Source organism: Anoplopoma fimbria, chromosome 15, assembly GCF_027596085.1.
Source record: "Anoplopoma fimbria isolate UVic2021 breed Golden Eagle Sablefish chromosome 15, Afim_UVic_2022, whole genome shotgun sequence".
NCBI classification, from domain to species: Eukaryota; Metazoa; Chordata; class Actinopteri; order Perciformes; family Anoplopomatidae; genus Anoplopoma; species Anoplopoma fimbria.
The window spans coordinates 5,060,793-5,080,439 of NC_072463.1; the positions used below are offsets into that span (position 1 = coordinate 5,060,793).

At 41.1% G+C, this 19,647-nt stretch overlaps 2 protein-coding genes across 5 annotated transcripts; one reads left to right on the forward strand and one right to left on the reverse strand.

Moving 5' to 3' along the window:
- Nucleotides 1–371: 371 nt before the first annotated feature.
- On the reverse strand, nucleotides 372–13,268 carry bag5 (BCL2 associated athanogene 5). Of its 4 annotated transcripts, XM_054613392.1 has the most exons (4): nucleotides 13,211–13,268; nucleotides 9,130–9,173; nucleotides 2,891–3,790; nucleotides 372–1,241 (listed from the first exon to the last, which is right to left on the reverse strand). In XM_054613392.1, exons 2-4 carry the CDS (start codon nucleotides 9,159–9,161, stop codon nucleotides 701–703), a joined length of 1,473 nt encoding a protein of 490 aa, XP_054469367.1. In that variant the 5' UTR covers nucleotides 9,162–9,173; nucleotides 13,211–13,268; the 3' UTR covers nucleotides 372–700. The 4 variants fall into 4 exon arrangements, with proteins under 4 accessions (XP_054469367.1, XP_054469369.1, XP_054469368.1 ...); XM_054613394.1 differs by lacking the exon at nucleotides 9,130–9,173; XM_054613393.1 differs by lacking the exons at nucleotides 9,130–9,173; nucleotides 13,211–13,268 and adding an exon at nucleotides 9,609–9,947.
- Nucleotides 11,685–19,382, forward strand: LOC129103115 (cytochrome c oxidase assembly factor 8). The gene is made up of 5 exons (XM_054613395.1): nucleotides 11,685–11,984; nucleotides 14,101–14,298; nucleotides 16,739–16,802; nucleotides 17,737–17,827; nucleotides 19,152–19,382. Exons 1-5 carry the CDS (start codon nucleotides 11,841–11,843, stop codon nucleotides 19,273–19,275), a joined length of 621 nt encoding a protein of 206 aa, XP_054469370.1. The 5' UTR covers nucleotides 11,685–11,840; the 3' UTR covers nucleotides 19,276–19,382.
- Nucleotides 19,383–19,647: the final 265 nt, after the last annotated feature.

Below are 19,647 nucleotides of genomic sequence, written 5' to 3' on the forward strand. Positions count from 1 at the left end.
TCTTTTTTTACTTCCAAATTCGTCGAACCAACAGGTATCACCATCTGGACCGAGCCGGTAGCCGCGGTCGACTCTCTCGCTCTAATTAGGTCACGGTATTTAACACATGCACCGACCGTCTCCATTAGCAACTCAGATTAATCAGGCCAGACGGGGAAGCCACAGCGAAGCAATCCATCACACTGTATCGATAACAAGTGCAGTCTGGAGGATACGACCACTTTAACAGGCATTATTTTAGTGCTTGGGCACGCAGGCACACACACACACACACACACACACACACACACACACACACACACACACACACACACACACACACACACATCAAACACGACAACGACAGACAACACAGACAACACACACACACACACACACACACACACACTCTTAAAAAGAAAATCGTCCAAACGCACAAAAGAAATTCAAAGTGTTTCACAAAAGGAGTTCTGTGTTCTTCTCAGCAGGTTCGGCCACAACTACTACAAATAGAGACGAAAGAAAAAGCGCTGCTGCAGTGCATTCTGGGGATTTGAGTCAATATTTACAGCCCGTGGAATGATTACCAGTTTTGTTTTTGTTTTAGTTTTATTTACAAACATTATCAGCTCCTTTTCCTTCGTGCAGCGACGTCCCATCCGGTGTCCCCCCCTCAACAACATGGCCGCCACGCCATGATGTTTATTCTTTTCCAAATGCATCAATACTCCCACTCGTCCGTCTTCATGTCCAGGTAGTTGAGAATGTTCTGGGCAAACTTCACCGCCTGCTTCCGCGCCATCTTGGTGGTCTCGTCGCCCTGCGGGTCCACGGCGTCCAGCGCCAGCAGCTGTTTGGTCAGCAGCTCCTCCAGCAAAATGTAGCTCTTGTCGACCCGCTTGCCGTCGAAGCCCAGCGCCTGGGCCTGGAGGTCCGAGAGGCTCCCCAGGACCAGCCACACGGCCCGGTGCGACGGGTGCTCGCCGGGGCCCGGCTGGCGGCGGGCCAGGGCCTCGCGGAGGTCCAGGAAGGTGATGATGGCTTGGACCTCCACCACGGCGCGGCGGCGGGCCTCCCGGATGCACGGGTTCTTGGCCGTGTCCACCTGGTCCAGGTGGGTGAGGAGGCTCTGCAGCTCGGCTTTGGGCCTGAAGCTCAGGTCGCCCATCACGCAGTGACGCAGGACGCCGTCTCGCAGGTGGGAGACGTGAGCGCGCACCGCCTCGATCTCACGGATGGAGTTGTTCTGAGCCAAGTCGTACCTGAGGAAACAAAAACTGAATCACTGCGGGGAAAAACTGCTGAAAGATCAAACCTGTAATAACAAACAACATGTACTCTGATGCTAGTACCAAGTATTAGTATCTTTAGTAGTCTATATTAATATGGATGTCTTCTTATATCAATATATGAAGAATAAGAAATGATATTGATGTTTAAACTAAATCTCTGAACTGATTCAGCGTTACAAAATGCATGAGATCAAAATCTTAATATATGTCAAACTAAAACCCACAAAAATAACCAATTTTGTTAGTTTTTTGGGTGAAAGTGTGGTCATAATAAAGAGTACTCCACTGATTTAACACAGTACTCCTAAAACAGTCAGACTCATGATGGATGGTAAAAAAATAAACTATTATATATCGATGCAGCGGAATCAAAAATATTGTATTTTTCTTTTAATGCATCCATTACCTTGTCTACACTTGGAGCCTACATTACCCACAATGCAACAAGTGTGTTTTACTTGGAGCAGCTAGACAAACTGTTCTTCTTTCACTACTGAAGTCTCAAAAGGTTTTACATCTATTGTTCACACAGACAGTAGTCCATTCAAAACGCCTCTGAACGGGTTTGATGTTCTGCTTTTATATCTCTATTTCGATGTTTGAATGAGCTGGACTTTGTTGTGGTAAAATGCTTTTGCACCAGAAGGCAAAAGGCCGCCAGCTCTGCCAAGCTGAGGCATCTGAAAGCACTGTCACAGCAGCCAGTAAAAAAAAATCACAATTAATCCCACCAAAATAAAAGATCAAGTCATGTAGCATCATTATAAATCTATGGGATGCTCAGGAGTCAGTTGGTACATTTTTGATACTCTGCAAAAACTTCCTTTTCTCTTTTTTTAAATTATATTTTATTCTGGCTGGTCTCGCAAGAAAATAAACATTAAAATCTATTTTATTATATATACTATTAAGATGTTTATTTTAAGTGAATACTGTATCAAACAAACTTCATCAACCAACCTTTTTTTATCACCATAAGTGAATCCCAAAATTAGGCAGCAAAAAGACAAAAACATGTGAATGGAGTGGTACTTCTACATGATGAGCTCTCTGTAGGCGTATTATTGCTATCAGTGCTTCTCTGGTGATGTGACTCTAATTCACTTCTGACTGTGCAGCATGATTCAAATCAATATTCAACAACAATACTCAGTCCCTCCTCCAATCCACCACCCAGGCTCCTGGTGATGAACAATAACATCAGCTTGTGTGCAGTGCAAAGTGTAAACGTCATACTTTGAGGAATAGAAAATGTTTATGTGGTACTTCCTGCTGGGAAAGTTGTACATCTTCTAATCCAACATCAACCGATAGAATATAAATCAACAGCTATTCTGATAATCGTTTTTAAGTGGGTTTTTTTTTAGCAAAAGCGACAAAAGTTCTTCTAAAATGTTAATATTTAGTCTTTTTTATGATTAGAAAATGGAATATCTTTGGATTTTGAACTGTTGCTCGCACAAAACAAGACCTTTTAAGACTTCATCTTGGATCCCCCCCCATTTCCTGACTATTTATAGACCAAAACTATTTGATAAATGATAATGAAATGAATCAAAAATGAAAACAATTGATTGTAGCCTTTAGCTGCTCATCTCCATCCTTTGAGTGAAGCCTACCTGCGCGTGTCTTCTCCCTCCACCTCCAGGTCCAGATGTTTCAGCAGCCCGTTTATCTCCTCCACAACCTGCTTCCTGTAGTTTCTGATCGCCGTGTTCCCGGAGACATCCAGCGCGTCCAGCTCCACCTGCATCTCCGTCAGGATGCGCGACAGGTGGGCGCAGCTGTCCCGGCCGCTCAGACCCATCAGCAGGGCCACCAGCTGGCCGCGGGCCACGCTCACCTTCACCATCACCTGGTTGATGCGGTGCACGGCCTCGTGGGTGTCGCCCGGCAGCGGCAGCGAGAGCGTCTGCTGCTGCGTTCGCCCCTCGATCACGTCCTGGACGGCGCACAAACGGGTCAGGGCCCGGTAGCGCGCCTTGCGGAGCGGCACCCTCCCCTCCGTCTTGACCTGGGTGAGCCTCAGTATGATCACCTGCAGGGCGTCCACCAGCTCGTCGTTTATTTCGGCCACCCCTCCGGACCGCTGGGGCGCCACCACGCGGTCGTCCACCAGCTGCCGCGCCTCGTTGCTCAGCTCCTCGATGGCGCCGCGGGACGGGTGCCTGGCGTTCTCCTCCAGGTAGCGCAGGAGGCCCTCCACCTCCTGCGCCGCTCTCTTCCGAGCCCCCTGCAGGTCCGGCTTGCCCTCCGTGTCCACCTGGTCCACCTCCAGCAGCAGCCGCGTCAGCTCGCGCTCCAGACGCTTGTAGTCGCGGTCGTCCGGCAGGCCGCTGAAGGTGCACACCTGGGGCCCCAGAGACGTCCCCTCCTTGTGGACCTCGTAGAGCCGCATCATGGCGGGATGCTGCTGATGGTAGGCCTGCTGCTGCTGCTCCATCGGATGCTGTTGTTGCTGATGTTGTGGGCCGCCATGGTCCATCCTCTTCCCACCATCAAAGGGCTTCCCAAACAGGCTGCAGGAAACAAGAAGGATGCATGAAGGGAAAGTCGGAACAATAAAGACTTTCAAGGCTTGAAACTAGAGATTGAGACCATAAACTCATGTTTACAATGTTTACTGAGGGAATAAATCAAGAGAGAAGTAGAGTCATTTTCTCATAGACTTCTATACAACCAGAGAGTCGCCCCCTGATGGACAGTAGAGAGAATGCAGCTTGAAGACACTTCCGCATTGACTTCACTTGGCAAAACTGGAGGTTGCAGCCTGATCTTAACGGGGGGGTTTTACTTCACTTTTTGACACACAACCTCTTTCCTGTTTACGATACCGCTCGTGCGTTGTATGCATATCAACGAGCCAATAGTTTGCAAAGCTGAAGTAGAGATCCATGCCCAAAAGAAAAGCCATTTCTGGTCAGATGGAGAAACACAGACTCTTCAAAGCATTATGAAGGACTTGGATATCAGCAGATTTTTGGATATGCACAAATATCACAACGCCAACCTTTCAAAGAAAGTGGTTGAAGGACTGAAAGAGGGAGGCTGTGATCACACAATCCAACAAGTCTGCCACCAGTAGAAAACTTTGAAAATATATTTAATTACATATTAGAGTCGATGTGGGGATATTCATTTCCATTAGCCATGTACACAGCTTATTAGGAATATTGTCTTTTTCAGATTAAGGGGCAAAAAACTGTAATATCTGGTGCATGTAAACACAGTCATTGTTGTTCACTGGCCTGAATGACTGGATTTACTAACAGCCAGCACTGGTTGAATGGGACCTCCAACTAATGTGTGGATATCTGCCAAAGCAGCTGGCATGAAGACAAACTCTGCAGCCTCAGCCAACCATTTAAATCTCCACCAACTCCAGAGGCGTTTACAACAACGCGCTCACATGCTTCTTAATATGTAAATAATGTGGCATTTCTGTGAGGGAACCAAAAGATTTTTGGAAATCTTTGGATCTCCATTCGGAACAAAAGCGACAACATTCCTGCGTTACAGTTACACACACACGACCTGATAAAACCACCATGGCTGTTATGTTGGACACGGTCGCCCACTGGCACCTTAAATAATAAAAAAATAAATCACAAGACGAATATTCAGCCAAGGATAAAGTGTCGTATCTCCGATTTGCAGGCAGTTCTGTCATCTTTAACATGTCAGAAAAAGCCGCCCGGGGGCTGAAGAGTCATTAAACATGAAAATAATCCACTTTATGTGTGAGCGATCCTGACGTCTACCACTGTGCCGTCACTCTGCAACTTGCTGCAGGAAATGTTAACCGGCCTTATCTATCTGGAACCGACACGTCACCCAATATCTGTGGGTTCAGTTTGTAAAAAGAAGGTTCGCTTCCAATTCCTTGTGGCCTTTTTTTTTTTGGATAAACAGATTCTGGATTTTTAAAGCGGATACTTAAATCAACAATTGAGGATATTTCTGATACCAATATACCACACAATATTCATCTTTATACAAATGTATTGTGACCAAAATAAATAGGTGTTTTACAGTTTGAATATAAACTTGTCAATGCTCTCTAGAGGACAAACTTTTCTTAAAAAAACTTGTGCCGATATCTATCGATCTGCAATAAGCTAATATCAGCCATATTTCAACCAAGCCGATCAATCGCTCTAGCAGCTAACGGAGTTGCTAAATCAAAAAAAGTGAAATGTTAGCAACTGTGAAAAAAATGTTTAATTAAAAATGCCTTAACAGAGAACCTTTCTTGCACCTGTAACAATAAATAACAGTGAAAACAGATCTGCTATCTCTGTTAAGACTTTTTATCGCTGTGAAACACCCTGAATAAGTCGTTTCTTGGTCTGGGTTGACTAAGATTTCTTTACTCTTTTACTTGTTTTTTTCTATGCTTTTTTTTTTTCAAGCTGAATGACTTCTAAGAAACGTATTCACACATTATTAGAAAACACAGGATTTAAACTGTTGCTTTTGTGTGATTCATTGTGGAAAATTCAGTTTCCCAATCTGTTGAATCAGTCGAAAGTGTTATTCAACTATGGATTTCTTTGGACGTGAAAAGCACCATTAATATCTTTATTTTGACAGGAAATGTCTCAACAGAGATTAAATATGTTCTTTTTTTCCTGTTAAATGTGGTGTCAGGTGAAACATATTTGAATCATTTAACCAAACCAGGTAAATAATTCAGTCCTTTTTAAACTTTGTGTTACTCTTTACACCTAGGCCTAAATGTACAGCTTGTTAAACTGGTTACCTCACTTACATTAACAGAGATATAAACAATACACTGCCTGTTAGATACTGTAAATATGTCCCTTTACATGCTCTCAAAATTAACCAAAAGAGATGATTTGCGAGTTGAAAACATCTTTGGTTGAGTCTGTTCTTATTCACTTATTAGACTCCATACTGTTTTTCTGTAATACATATTTATATCGCTTCTTATATTTTGTTATATTGTATAATCTATATATATTTTGTTGTTTTTCTTCTCTGCAAAATCATCCGACACTCCTGGACTTTACTGTATAACCAGAGTGACAATAACCGTCTTGAATCTTGACAAACCAGCTTAAGACGAGATCAAACGCCCACATAATATATTCACATGGAGTTCTTACCCCTCGCAGATCACGCAAGAAAAATGGATGAGGTTAACCTACATTTCGCCTCGAACAAGAGGAACAGCCCACATGACAACGGCTCAGAGCACTGCCGAGCGTTTCTATCAGATTCATTGGCCGACATGACGGCGATCACGCTCTGTGATCCACATCATCGTTTCCAGTCTCTGGCTTTTTATAAACTGAGGAGGAAAGAAAGTGACCAACACCCAAAATGTGAAAACAGTTCAGCTTTCATAGGAAGTGTGTTGAAGTGCGTCACAGGTGCCTCCAGCTCACAAATGTATTCTTTCTTCAACACTTCTTAGAAATACGCCATCAGCACTTCTTAGAGGGATTAATAACAGGGATCATGTTGTTAAATGATCTTTTGAACCAAAGTGCCAAAACTTTGCTCATCTCAGCTTCTTCAAAGTGAAGATCTGCTGCTTTTATGACTCATTTTAAACGTAATATCTTTGAGACAAAAACTGAAGACGTCAGCTTAAAGCTCTGGGAACTTGTGACATTTTATAGATTCAACAATTACATGGTTGGTTCAGGAAACAATCTGCAGATTACTCAATAATGACATTAGTGTTTATGTCGGTAACTTGACGTCATTGTCTTTAGTTTCAAAGAGGAAGGGTGTGTCAGAGGGACAGTAACTTTGCCTTTCTTTGTGGTAGTTTGCATCTGTTTGTAGTCTTAAAGGCTTAAAGGATTTTTCATTATTTTGTAGTTTTGTGGGAGGTTTTTGTGGTTGTTTTTGTTGTCTCTTTGTAGTTTATTTGCATCTCTCTGTAGTCTGTTTTGCATCTCTTTTCAGTCATTGGGTGTCTCATTGTTTTGCATCTCTTTTCAGTCATTTTGCATCTTTGTTATTTTCTTAAGTCTTATGTAGTTACGTCTTAAAAGTTGATTTGCATTTCTGTAGTTTTGTGTATCTTTCTCTTTGTGTTGCGTCTCTTCTCGTGGTCATTTTACGTCATTGTGAGGTTTTTTGCGTCTTTTTGTTGTCTTCATTGGGTGTCTCGTTATAATCATTCGCATCTTTGTTTACACATTTTCCATCTCTTTGTGGTTGTTTTGCATCTTTATGATGTCTTGCGTCTCTTGTATTTGTGTCTCTTTCTAGTTATGCTGTCATTTTTTGTAGTCATTTCGAGTTGCTTTGCATCCGTTTGTAGTCACTTATATCTTTGTGGAAGTTGGGTGTGTCGTAGTAGTTGTTTTGCATCTCTGTATAATCATTTTGCATCTCCTTGTAGTTATTTTGCATCTTTGTGTTGTTGTTTTGTCTTGTTGTAGTTTTGCATATTTGAAGGTGATTTGCGACTCTCTAGTTTTGGGCATCTTCCTTGTTGTGTCGTGTATCTTTTTGTAGTCATTTTGCATCCATTTGTAGTTTTTTTGTGTCTCTTTCTAGTCTTTGTAGTTTAGATACATCATGCAGGTGAACCAGAACTGTCTGGTGCTGCTGCTGTTCAAGAACTTCACACTGAAGATGAAGAGATGCCGTCTGGTCCCAAGGCTTCCTGCCAAACAGATCCACACTGACAAACCATAGCAGAGATATTATACACAATACTAGAATGCAGCTGCAATATGAAGAGAAAAACAAACAAATACTGCATTGGATTTGGTGGGAAGATTATACAATGAAATATACTTTTATCAGGACATTCCTGAGCTCTGTGACTTCACAGTCACTTCACACTGAGGCTCTGACCTCTCGGGGCTCCGGGGCCTCTGCCCGATCAGTAATCCATCCGTGATCACATTGCAAACCTCTCGTCTGCCGAAAGAAAGCACAGCCTCCAGCATTAAAACAAACTCTACTTTGGATTTTAAAAAGCAGAGGAAAGAGCTGTAAATTCTGCCCAATATTTCGTAAAATCCTACATCAAAGTGAACTTTCTATATCTGCAGGGTGAACTGTAAAACAGCGGATTAAGATAAGGAACGTATTGAGGGTTTAGCATCAGAACATAGCTCAAGGAGAAGTCTGCATCACGAGACAGGCTGTCATTATCAGCCCTGAAAGCATGATGTGATTCTTCCGTATGAACACAACAAAATTACGATGTTTTTGTTACGCACGGCATCAATAACACTTATCGGAACAGACAGGATTATGTTATCAGCCGTTCCCTAAAGTACTTTTATGTAAGAGGACGAAGAGGGGCTGGGCATTTCCAGAATAGTAGATGGACGCATGCCGGAGAGCCAGAGCTTACAAATCAGATTATTTAACAGGATAATCTCTGCAAAATCCACTCCAGCCTGGCAAACACCTCATTCCCTTAATTTGATCCATGAGAGACAAGATGAAAAATAAAAAGGGGGGAGAGGCTGGATGTTGATGAAGCTAAGAATAGGTTCTAGTAAGAATCCTCCCCATGAGTCACTCAGCATGAAGGCTCTGGTTGTAACATTGCAATGAGACCTTTGCATTTTGGGATCTTCCCTCCTCCCTGCATGCATTGATGCACCGGTCCTGCACGAATTTGCGCATTATGTCACCATGCAAAAAAACCTGCAAAGGTATCTGTGCATATATATACATACACACATATACATCTCTCTATGCATCCCTCCTGCAGCACAGACAGCCAACACACCTCCTAAATTCGGATGCACAAAACACCTCGAAGCATCTCCTGCATCTCACACACACACACACACACACACACACACACACACACACACACACACACACACACACAGATATATAGATCTCTCACCTTTTCAAAACTCCGAACACATTCGCGCACATTGTTGCGGATGTCTGTTTCCATCGGCCACAGCCAAGGGGCATCCAGATGGATAAACCGAACCAACCCCCCAAAGATACGAGAGAGAGAGAGATAGAGAGACAGACAGAGAGAGAGAGAGAGAGAGAGAGGGAGAGTCAGCTTCAGCACCGACTGCCTGTCTGTCTGTCTGACTGCCTGTCTGTCTGCTGTGGCCCCTCCCACAGTGTCTTCCTCCACCTATTCTTCTAAAACATGCATTACATAAACAATCAGATTATTAAAAAAACAGCCATTTTGGATCAAACACCCTCCTCTTCCTCCTCTTCCTCCTCTCCGCACCCACGTGGCCTCCATTGTCCGCGTCGATCAGCTGACTCAGCCCCACCTTTTTGGCCGAATAACACCAGCTTATTTCGGGGTCTTTACACACAAACACCGCCTCGTCCCGGTGGTGGTTTGAACCTTACCTGCATAGCCACCGTACAGCCATCTGAAAGGTCGCGGGAAAGTACGCAACTCCTGTGATTAAGGCTAAACATTAGCGCTCCGAGCTGCCTTCTACGAGCTACTTTCCGGCTCATTCGACAGAACTAGCGCGGAGTTCGTGTTCGCTCAATGAGGGGTTAATAAACCCGTTTAATGAGTGTTTGTTTCACTCCATGATTACAATGCAATCATATATGTTTAGTTAGTGTGTTGTTAAATCATATTGACAAAGAAGAAGTTTGATTCAGGTGTTATTTTGCCGTTGATTGACTTAAGTAGTATTTAACGCAGTGCAAGTTTTGGTTGTCCAACAGAGGACATAGGAGTGCGCTCCATTTTCATGATTCGTGTGGCTGTGCCCGTTTGAGCGTAGCGGCAAGGGCGGGGTCATGCTCACAATTCACCCAACAAATGAAAAATAATGTTTTTTTTTTCTTCTTTTAATATTGAAATAAATGCTTTTATTCTTCTGTATGTGTTATCAAAGTTATTTATTTATTTATTGCACCTATACTTTTGGATATTGTTGTATTATTCTGAGTTTTTATCTTTTTAATTAATAGTTATAATAGTAGTAAAAATGCTAAAATAACTATAATTGTGATCATGATAATAAAAATAGTAGCAATATTTGTCATAACAATAATAATAATAATCATTATCAACAGCTTACATTTTCAAGGGCATTTTCCAACAAATCCCCTTAAAAAAACTTATTTAACACAAAAAGATTTCAAGTTGTACATATTAATAATAATAATAATACATTTTATTTATAGAGCGCTTTTCAGAGTACTCAAAGACGCTCTACAGACATTTAAAATCAGCATTTAAAGCTACACACTAAAAACTTAAAACTTAAAACACACAGCATGAGTCAGACATTAAAAGCAGTTTTGAAGAGGTGAGTTTTGATTTCTGATTTGAACATTGAAAGATCATAATTTTAACAATTTTAACAATAATAATAATAATCATTATCAACAGCTTACATTTTCCAGGGGAATTTTCCAACAAATCCCCTTAAAAAAAAGTATTTAACACAAAAAGATTTCAAGTTGTACATATCAAGTAACGCCTACAATATTGAGGGTGATTAATTAATCCTATAGCATAGCTTTATGTCTGTAAAGTTTAACCTTTCGTTTTTTTTCATTGAGTTTGACTTAATTGAAAGACAGATGACCGACAGTAACGTTGTTTGCAGTTATAATAAACCTGCTGTGTATTTTTCCAGTGTGTGTGTGTGTGAGGTTGATTTGCTGCAGGTTCATGAGGAGGTCAATAAATCATACTCTGCTTTATGGTCTGTTTGACTCTAAATGGAGCATAATTTACTAAATGAACATCATGCTGTATTGAAGAAGACTTGAAACTAGAGATTGAGACCATAAACTCATGTTTACAATGTTTACTGAGGGAATAAATCAAGAGAGAAGTAGAGTCATTTTCTCATAGACTTCTATACAACCAGAGGAGTCGCCCCCTGATGGACAGTAGAGAGAATGCAGCTTTAAAGTATGTTCATTTTATGCAATTTAATACTTCTCACACTACATCTCAGAGGCAAATAATGTACTTTTTACTCCACTACATGTGTTTGACATGTTTAGTTACCTTGCAGATTATTAGATAAGTAATACTAAATATAAACCAACCAATGCATTATGATGTGTTATTATAGGTATAATAAATAAGCAATAAAAACAGTAAAGAATCCACAATAACTGAAATATTATATGTACAGACAGAAAAACTATTATAACTATAATTGCACAGTGTATTGTATTAACATGATGAACACATGAATATATTAATAATTATAATTCAGTAATATAATTAAAAAAGAATTCTGAATGGGCCTTTGTACAACTTTTACTTTTGGTACTTTAAGTATAAACATTAATACTTATGTACTTTTACTTGAGTAAGATTTTAAATGCAGGACTTTTATTATGATTTTCACCAAAAAAAAAAAAAAAGAATAGTTTGGGAGTTAACCCCGCCCGCCTCGCTCATGCCGCCGCTACGCCGGTGGAGTTTTCGAGCCCCCTCTTTTCACTGCAGGAGTCACATGACCAGACGGCTGTTCGCAGAAGGACACCGCCATGAACTCCCACGAAGAAGAAGAGGAGCGTTAACAACAGGCGGCTCTGCGCTGTAACGGTCACTGCCGCTCCTCTAATCAGCCCTTAAGTGGCAGTTAATTAAAAATGGCGGCCAAAGCAGCAGCGGCAGCAGCAGCGCGCTGCGTGACGCGGAGGACGTTCACCCTCCACGCTGCACGCAGGTCAACAGCTATGAATATGCGGGAATGCAGCACAAAACTGGCAACCCAGCAGGACCGGAAACCAAAGGTCTGTGTTGCTATGATACCGTTGCTGGGGTGGTTGCCAGGTTTTCAATTTCATATAATATTATGTTAGTATTATTAATGGTATTATTGTAGTAGCTTTAAGAAAATATAATTATATATTATTATTATTATATAAAAAATAAATAAAAAAATTAATAAGTATAAATAAGTATAAATAAGTATAAATAAAGTAAAAGTATTTATTGGGAAGTAAACTTTTGATGCATAAATACAGTACCAGTCAAAAGTTTGGACACACCTTCTCATTTAATGGTTTTTCTTTATTTTTATTTTAACTTTTATTTTCATTTTTTTTTATATATATATATATGTGTGTTTATTTAAAAAAAAATTATATATATATACAGCACCAGTCAAAAGTTTGGACACACCTTCTCATTCAATGTTTTTTCTTTATTTTTATTTTTACTTTTATTTTTATTTAATTTTTATATATATATATTTATTTATATATATATATATATATATATATACAGCACCAGTCAAAAGTTTGGACACACCTTCTCATTCAATGTTTTTTCTTTCTTTCTTTCTTTATTTTTTTCTACATTGTAGATTAATATTGAAGACATCCAAACTATGAAGGAACACATATGGAATTATGTGGTAAACAAACAAATGCTCAACAAACCAGAATATGTTTTATATTTTAGATTCTTCAAAGTAGTTGAATGAGAAGGTGTGTCCAAACTTCTGACTGGTACTGTATGTTCATCATTTTATTGTTGGAACTGCAGTTATTACATACTGCTGGGTATTTTAATGAATAATAATGCATCAGAATTTATTAGTTGATGTTTGTTTTGTATATATTAATCATTTAAATCTAGTTACTAAAGTGTCAAATATATGTAGAGGAGTAAGAAGTACAATATTTGCCTCTGAGATGTATTGGAGGAGAAGTATAATGGGAATATGCAAGTATAAGTACCTCAAACTTGTTCTTCAGTACAATACTTGAGTACATATACTTTACTTCCATAGAGTAGACATTACATTACATTACATTACAGTCATTTAGCAGACGCTTTTATCCAAAGCGACTTACAGGAAGTGTAAGACCTATCAACATATCTACCCTGTAAACATAAAACTGTATATTTTCCCACAAATATTTACAATAAACTTCAACGCTTTAACTGATTTCAGCTGAACTTGTTACCCACAGTGACTCTGAACCAGTGTAACCAGTACGGTTGTTTCTACCTGTTGTTGGTCTTAGAGCCCTGCAGCGTGTTCCTGCCTCTCTGCTCGTCTCATCCTGCAGTCTGGTTATGAAAGATAAGAAGGTTCCTGTTGGTCAGCTGTTTATTTAAACCACGTGGCCTCCGTCTGTTTACCTCCTTCTGCTATTTAATCTGATCCCAGTTAAAATCCTAAACATGACACTTTCAGCATTTAAGTATGCAGTGTTAAATACATTTGGAATTTAAAGGAGGGCAGATTGGTTCAACTCAACTTTCTCTTGTGGAGAAAAAAAAAACTACTCAGCAAAACTATGAGTCAATACAGAATAATCAAGTAGGAATGCTCAGTGAAATAATTAGAGTATCTATGAAAACGTAAATACTTTTCCTTTAACCTCCAATAATTAGCTAAACAAAGAGAAACCCCCATCCATTTATCTTTACATCCAATTAAATCCTTTGATAGAATGAATTAAACTTTATTTAGTTTATTCTTTAGTAGAATAATAGAATTGTTTTGTTTTGTTTTAGCTTTATTTTACTTTTAAACACGCCTAGATCTCCAACCAGGCAGAGTTGCATTGTGGGTAATGTATGCACCAGGTTTTGATGAGGAAGAAAAAGGTGTGGAATCGAAAAGCTGCTGCATAGATTTTTATCCTTTTATTATTATTTTTTTTATTTTCCATCATGAATCTGAGAGTTTTATAGGAGTACAGTGTTAAATCTGAGGAGTTCTCGTTTTAAGTTTCAGGGTTTGAGCCCTCAGAGCCACCGTAGAAAGCTGATGATGATCAATGTTGAGATATCAGAGCATGAAAAATGTTGGTTTCTTTTTTCTGAGTTCCCCAAAACTGCAGATAATGACGCACATCCTCTAATCAGACCTTGTTTTCTATTTTTCTGCAGAGATCTCCCTTCAGACCGGCAGCCAGCACCACACACGACTGGATCGGTCCACCGAACCCTCTCTCCAACCTCCGACCCATCGTCTACAGCGTCCCGGAGAACGAATCAGAGCTGGAGAGACGACTGAGACACCTGAGGCAGGAGACGGAGGACTGGAACCACGACTTCTGGACCAAACAGAACATCAGCTTCAGCGAGGTGGACATGTCTCTGTTTATTATTTAATCAGGACCCTGAAGTGATGCGTTCAATGTTAATGGGGAAAAACAACTCTGATGATGTACCACAAGATAACATACAAGATAGAGATACAATTATAGAATTATGTTGATATAATATCTAAAAAAAAAAAAACTCCACACTGTCCACACAAAGTTAATTTACAATTTCACCCCGAGAAGACAGTTTATTTTTTATATACTAGCTGCATTTAAAAAAAATAAAAAAAAGGTTATTGCCAAAATAAAGAAAGCTAGAAGGTAATGTCAGTATTTTTCTGTTTTTGTGTCTAATTAAATAAAAAAAGCTGCAACTAACTTAAATCTATTGGGGCTATATAGTGAGGCTTTTCATTATCCATTAATCTATCAATTATACTTTTTGGATAAATTAATTACTCTGTAAAGTGTAAGGGACATCTCTAAATTTTTATATATTTTTTTGTCTAAAATATAAGATATCTCAACATTTTTATTTCATGATGTTAATAAAAGCAGAAAATAAAACAACATTTCAGAAGCTTGAACCAGTGGACGTTTTAGCATTTTTGCTTGATAATGACGTAAACGATGAATATATTAATAAACTAATTGTTTCAGTTCTATAAAGAAGAACCAGGTTTACCGTCCCCTTCCTTTCCTCCCTTCCTCCTCACATCTCTCCTTCCCTCTGTCCCCTACTTCCTTTCTTACCTTTTTACCTGTCTCCTCTCCTTCTCTTTTCTTTCTTACCTCCCTCTGTCTTTGTTTTCTCCCTTCTTCCTTACCTCCTTCCGTCTCCTCTTCTTCCCTCTGCCCTTCCTCTTGTCTTCCTTTGCTCCCTTCCTTCTTTCCCAACCTTTTAACCTCAGTCTCCTCGCCTCCTCCGCTTTTCTCCTTTCCTCCCTTCCTCCTCACATCATTTTCTCCCTCCTTCCTTCCCTCCTTACTCCACATCTCCTTCCCTCTGTCATCCTTGCTTCTTCCTTTTCTCCCTTCCTTTCTCACCTTGTTTGCCTCTGTCTCCTCTCCTCCTCCTACCACTCCTCTTCTTTTCTCCATCACCTCCCTCTTTGCCTTCCTTTCCTCCCTTCCCACTCACCTCCTTCCGTCTCTTCACCTTCCTTGAGGTCCTTCCTCTCTTCCATCTCTCTGCCTTCATTATCTTTCACCATTTTACTTGTCTTCTCTTTTTTTCTCTTTTTTCCTCCCTCTTGCCTTTCTTCACTCCCTTCCTCTTTTCCCCTCCTCCTCCTGTCTCCTCTCCTTACTCCTCATCTCCTTTCCTCTGTCCTTCCTTTCTTATTCCTTCGCTCCCTTCCTTTTCCCCAAACCCTTTTACCTCTGTCTCTTCTCCTTCTCCATTTTTCTCCTTCACCTCCTTCTTTGCTTTTCTTTTCCCCTTGCCTCCTTCTGTCTCTTCTCCTTCCTCCTCAACTCCTTCCCTCTGTCCGTCCTTGGTTCTTCCTTTACTCCCTTCCTTCCTCACCTTTTAACCTCTGTCTTCCCTCCTCCTCTTTTCCCCTTCACCTCCCTCTTTGCCTTTCTTTCCTCACTTCCTCCTAACCTCCCTTGCTTCCTTCTTCTGTCTCCTCTCCTCCCTCCTCATCTCCTCCCCTTCTACAATAACGTAAACCGTCACTCAATTAATTGACTAATTGTTTCAGCAGTTACATACGTTACCAAGTTAAATGTGTGAATGTTTAGGCAGCAGGAAGACACCGATACTGATAAACCTCTGAATCAGCAAACATTACATCCGCCCTGCTCAGGGCTCCAGAGCCGCTGACCTTTGACCTCCCAGTGGAAGTGTGCAGAGCTCCTGCATGTGCAATAGTATCACATCATCAGCGTCATCACTATTGATCAAGTCTGTAGTGTCAGTGAATGTTAAAGTGTCCTCTGCATGCTGAGCTCTTTATTCAGCTTGTAAGTTCTTATTCTCACCAGCAGAGGGCGGCATCACACAACTAAAGGCCTCAATAGATAACAAATAGGAGACTTTATTGATCATTTGTGTTCAAACCTAATGATTAATTTAATAACTTTAGTTTAATACTATTTAACAGCAAAAATATTTTATAAAATATACTTTTATTTTATGGGAATGTGTTACTTTCAAAATGTTTTGGTTTGTGTAGTTAGAAAATTGCCATTATACTTTATATGAGGTTTCTGTCTATGCTGCCTAGCAACAACATAATAAATAGCTGTTCATAGAAATGATAATTAATATAGGATCTCTGGATTAGTTCAGTGCTGCACAGCCACTGAGAGACAGGAAAGAGGAATATTTAAAGTTTCATTTCAAGTTTTCTGATTTATTTGTTCAAGGATTGTTTGATTCTTCTGTCTGTGTTGGACCTGATTCATTGTGTTGACTCTTGGCTTTTTGTTTGAGTTGTTGGATTTAAATAAATACATATTTCTGCTCTCTGCAGGAGAAGGATGCGTACATCTTTTCACAGCTGAACTCCAGAGGCCTGACTGTGCGTGATGAGAGCGGTGAGGACACGCAGCTCTGATCCATCAGACCATGAGAGGAGGGATGAGTCTCCTCACCTCCCTTCCTCCCACCTTCCTTCCCTCCTTTTCTCCTGAAAATTTCCCTCTGTTCCTCCTTGCGTCTCCCCTTCCATCATTCCTTCACTCTCCCCTTTTTACCTGTATCCTCTCCTCCTCCTCTTCCCCCCCTTTGCTTCACTTTTCTCCCTTCCTTGTCACCTCCTTCCCCCCCTCTCAGTCTCATCCCTTTCCCTCTCTCCTTCCTTCCTCGCTCCCTTCTTTTCTTCCTTTCTCTCCTCTTTACCTGTCTCCCTAACTCCTCCCCGGCCTCCCTCTGCGCCTGCCTCTTCTCCCTTCCTCCTCACCTCTTTTCGTCTCCTCTCATTCCCTCAGGCTCTCCTTGTTTCCTCTTTGCTCTCTTCCTTCCTTCCTCACCTTTTGTACCTGTCGTCTCTCCTCCTCTTCTTTTCTTCCTTACATCCCTCTCTGTCTTTATTTTCTCCCTCCCTCCTTCCGTCTCCTCACCTTCCTCCTCATCTCCTTCTCTGTCCTTCCCTGCTATTACCCTCGCTCCCTTCTTTCCCACCTTTTTCCTGTCTTCTCTCCTCCTCTCCCCCACCTCCCTCTGTGCCCTTTCTTTCCTCCCATCCTCACCTCCTTCCTCCCCTCCTTCTGTCTCATCACCTTCTCTCTGCCCTTCCTTTCATCTACCCTTACTCCCATCCTTTTATACCTCTGTCTCCTCTCTTCCTCCTCCTCCTATATTCTCCCTTACCCCCCTCTTCATCTCTTTCCCTCGCTGCTTACTTTATCCTCTCCTCTCCCCCTGTACAATACACATCAAATACAATGTGTATTCATGTAACATCTCAAGTGAATGAGAGTATAATGTTGTCCTCTGCCCCCCCCCTCCCCCTCTGCCCCTCCCCCTCAGGACGCCGGCGGGCCCTGAACAGTGAAGAGATGGCCGTGTTTTACAAAAGCTTCCTGGACACAAACAGAATACGACACGCAGATTATAACAAGTGAGTTGTTCTGCAGCTGGGTCTCTCCCATGATGCAGCTGGGTCTCTCCCATGATGCAGCTGGGTCTCTCCCATGATGCAGCTGGGTCTCTCCCATGATGCAGCTGGGTCTCTCCCATGACAAATGTACATCATGTTTAAAGTTAACAGCTGCTGCATCATGATCATAATTATGTTAAATTCTATAGACTGTTTTGTGTTTCTGTCTCCTCTTCTTCATCTTCATCTCTTTTCCCTCATTACTTCCTTTCCACCTCACCTTTTTACATTTGTCTCCCCTCCTCCTTTGTTTTCTTTTCCTCCCCACCAGCTCCCTTCCTTCCCTAAACTCCTTATCTTTATCTCCTTTTTTAGCCCTGTCTCCTTTCTTCCTCGTATTTTTTCCCCCACCTCCATCTTCACCTTTCCTTTCCTTCCTCCTCACCTCCTCCCCTCCCTCCTTCCGTCCATCTCCTTTTCATCTTTATCTCCTTCCTTCTGTCCTCACCTGCTTCTTCCCTTGCTCCCTCAGTTTTTTCTACCTCTGTCTCCTCTCTTCCCCCTTATTTTCTCCCCCACATCCCCCGTTGCCTTCCTTTCCTCCCTTCCTCCTCAGCTCCTCCCCCCATCTCCTCCCCTTCATTTTCATCGCCATCCCTTTGTCCTTACTTCCTTCTTTTCTCACCTTTTTACCTCTGTCTCCTCTCGTCCTCCTTTTTATCTCTCCCATTTCCTCTCAGTCTTCCTTTCCTCCCTTCCTTCTCTCCTTCCTCACTTCTCCTCTCCATCTTTATCTTAACCATTTATCCGTGATTGCTTCTCCCCTTCCTTTCTACCTTTCTCACCTTTTTACCTTGACCCTATCTTTCCTCCCCCACATCCCTCTTAGCCTTGATTTCCTCCCTTCCCCCTAACCTTCCTTCCTCCTTCTTCGCTTCTCCTCTCCATCTTCATCTCAGTCCCTCTGTCCTTGCTTGCTTCTCCCCATCCTTCCTCCACTTCTTACCACTTTTCCCCTTTTCTCCCCCACATCTTCGCCTTCCTTACCCCCCTTCCTCCTCACCTCCTTCCCTCTCTTCTTCCTTCAGTCTCTTTTCCTTCCTTCTTCCTCTATCTCCTTATGTCTATCCTTCTTAGCCTCCCCCCTTGCTCCCTCATCCTTTTATCTCTGGTACCTCCATTGTATTAATATAATAAAATTCTATGTGTTTTGGGAAAAAATAACAATTTCCAACAGTAAAATGAGCTAAACTTCTTTTGTTAAACTGTATATTGTATGTCTTACTGTATCACTGGATTTAAATGTAACATACTTCCTCTTCCTCTCCCTCCTCCTCGTGTCCAGGGAATGGTACCGACGTAACTTCACCATCACCTTCCTCATGGCCCGAGTCGCCCTGAGGAACATGTGGAGGACTGTTAATGAAAGATACAACAGAAAGAAAAACAGCTCTTCTACCAGCTCATAACAAATAAATAAAATCACCTACCGTTCTTTCTTTGTTTTCAGTGCTTTGTTTACTTCTTTATTCACTTACAGTAATTATAAAAACCACCTCTCGTATCTGATGGAAGATTTTAATCTCTTTTCTGTCTGTCTCTATTTCTGATGTGTGGTTGATTTAATCAAATCCCATTCAGGCACTGAAATATATATATTTCCACTGCTCATATTTCCACTGCTCATTTGATTTGTTCCGTCCATCTTTTCTTATAATTACATTTTAAAACTGGCGTAAATCTTGAGGAGCTTCCCATAAGCAGGACGTTCACCATTAAAAATGTATTAAAAAACAAATCAATTTAGTGTATTAACACCTGCCTGCACTTTAATATAAAAC

Coding starts and splice junctions, on each gene's coding strand:
- bag5 (XM_054613391.1), bottom strand. CDS start 9,203: ATGCCCCTTGGCTGTGGCCGATGGAAACAGACATCCGCAACAATGTGC. Junction 3,791..9,129: donor GTGTTCGGAGTTTTGAAAAG/GTGAGAGATCTA, acceptor TGTTTCCTGCAG/CCTGTTTGGGAAGCCCTTTG. Junction 1,242..2,890: donor GAGGGAGAAGACACGCGCAG/GTAGGCTTCACT, acceptor TTGTTTCCTCAG/GTACGACTTGGCTCAGAACA.
- LOC129103115 (XM_054613395.1), top strand. CDS start 11,841: ATGGCGGCCAAAGCAGCAGCGGCAGCAGCAGCGCGCTGCGTGACGCGG. Junction 11,985..14,100: donor AGCAGGACCGGAAACCAAAG/GTCTGTGTTGCT, acceptor ATTTTTCTGCAG/AGATCTCCCTTCAGACCGGC. Junction 16,803..17,736: donor GACTGTGCGTGATGAGAGCG/GTGAGGACACGC, acceptor CCTCCCCCTCAG/GACGCCGGCGGGCCCTGAAC.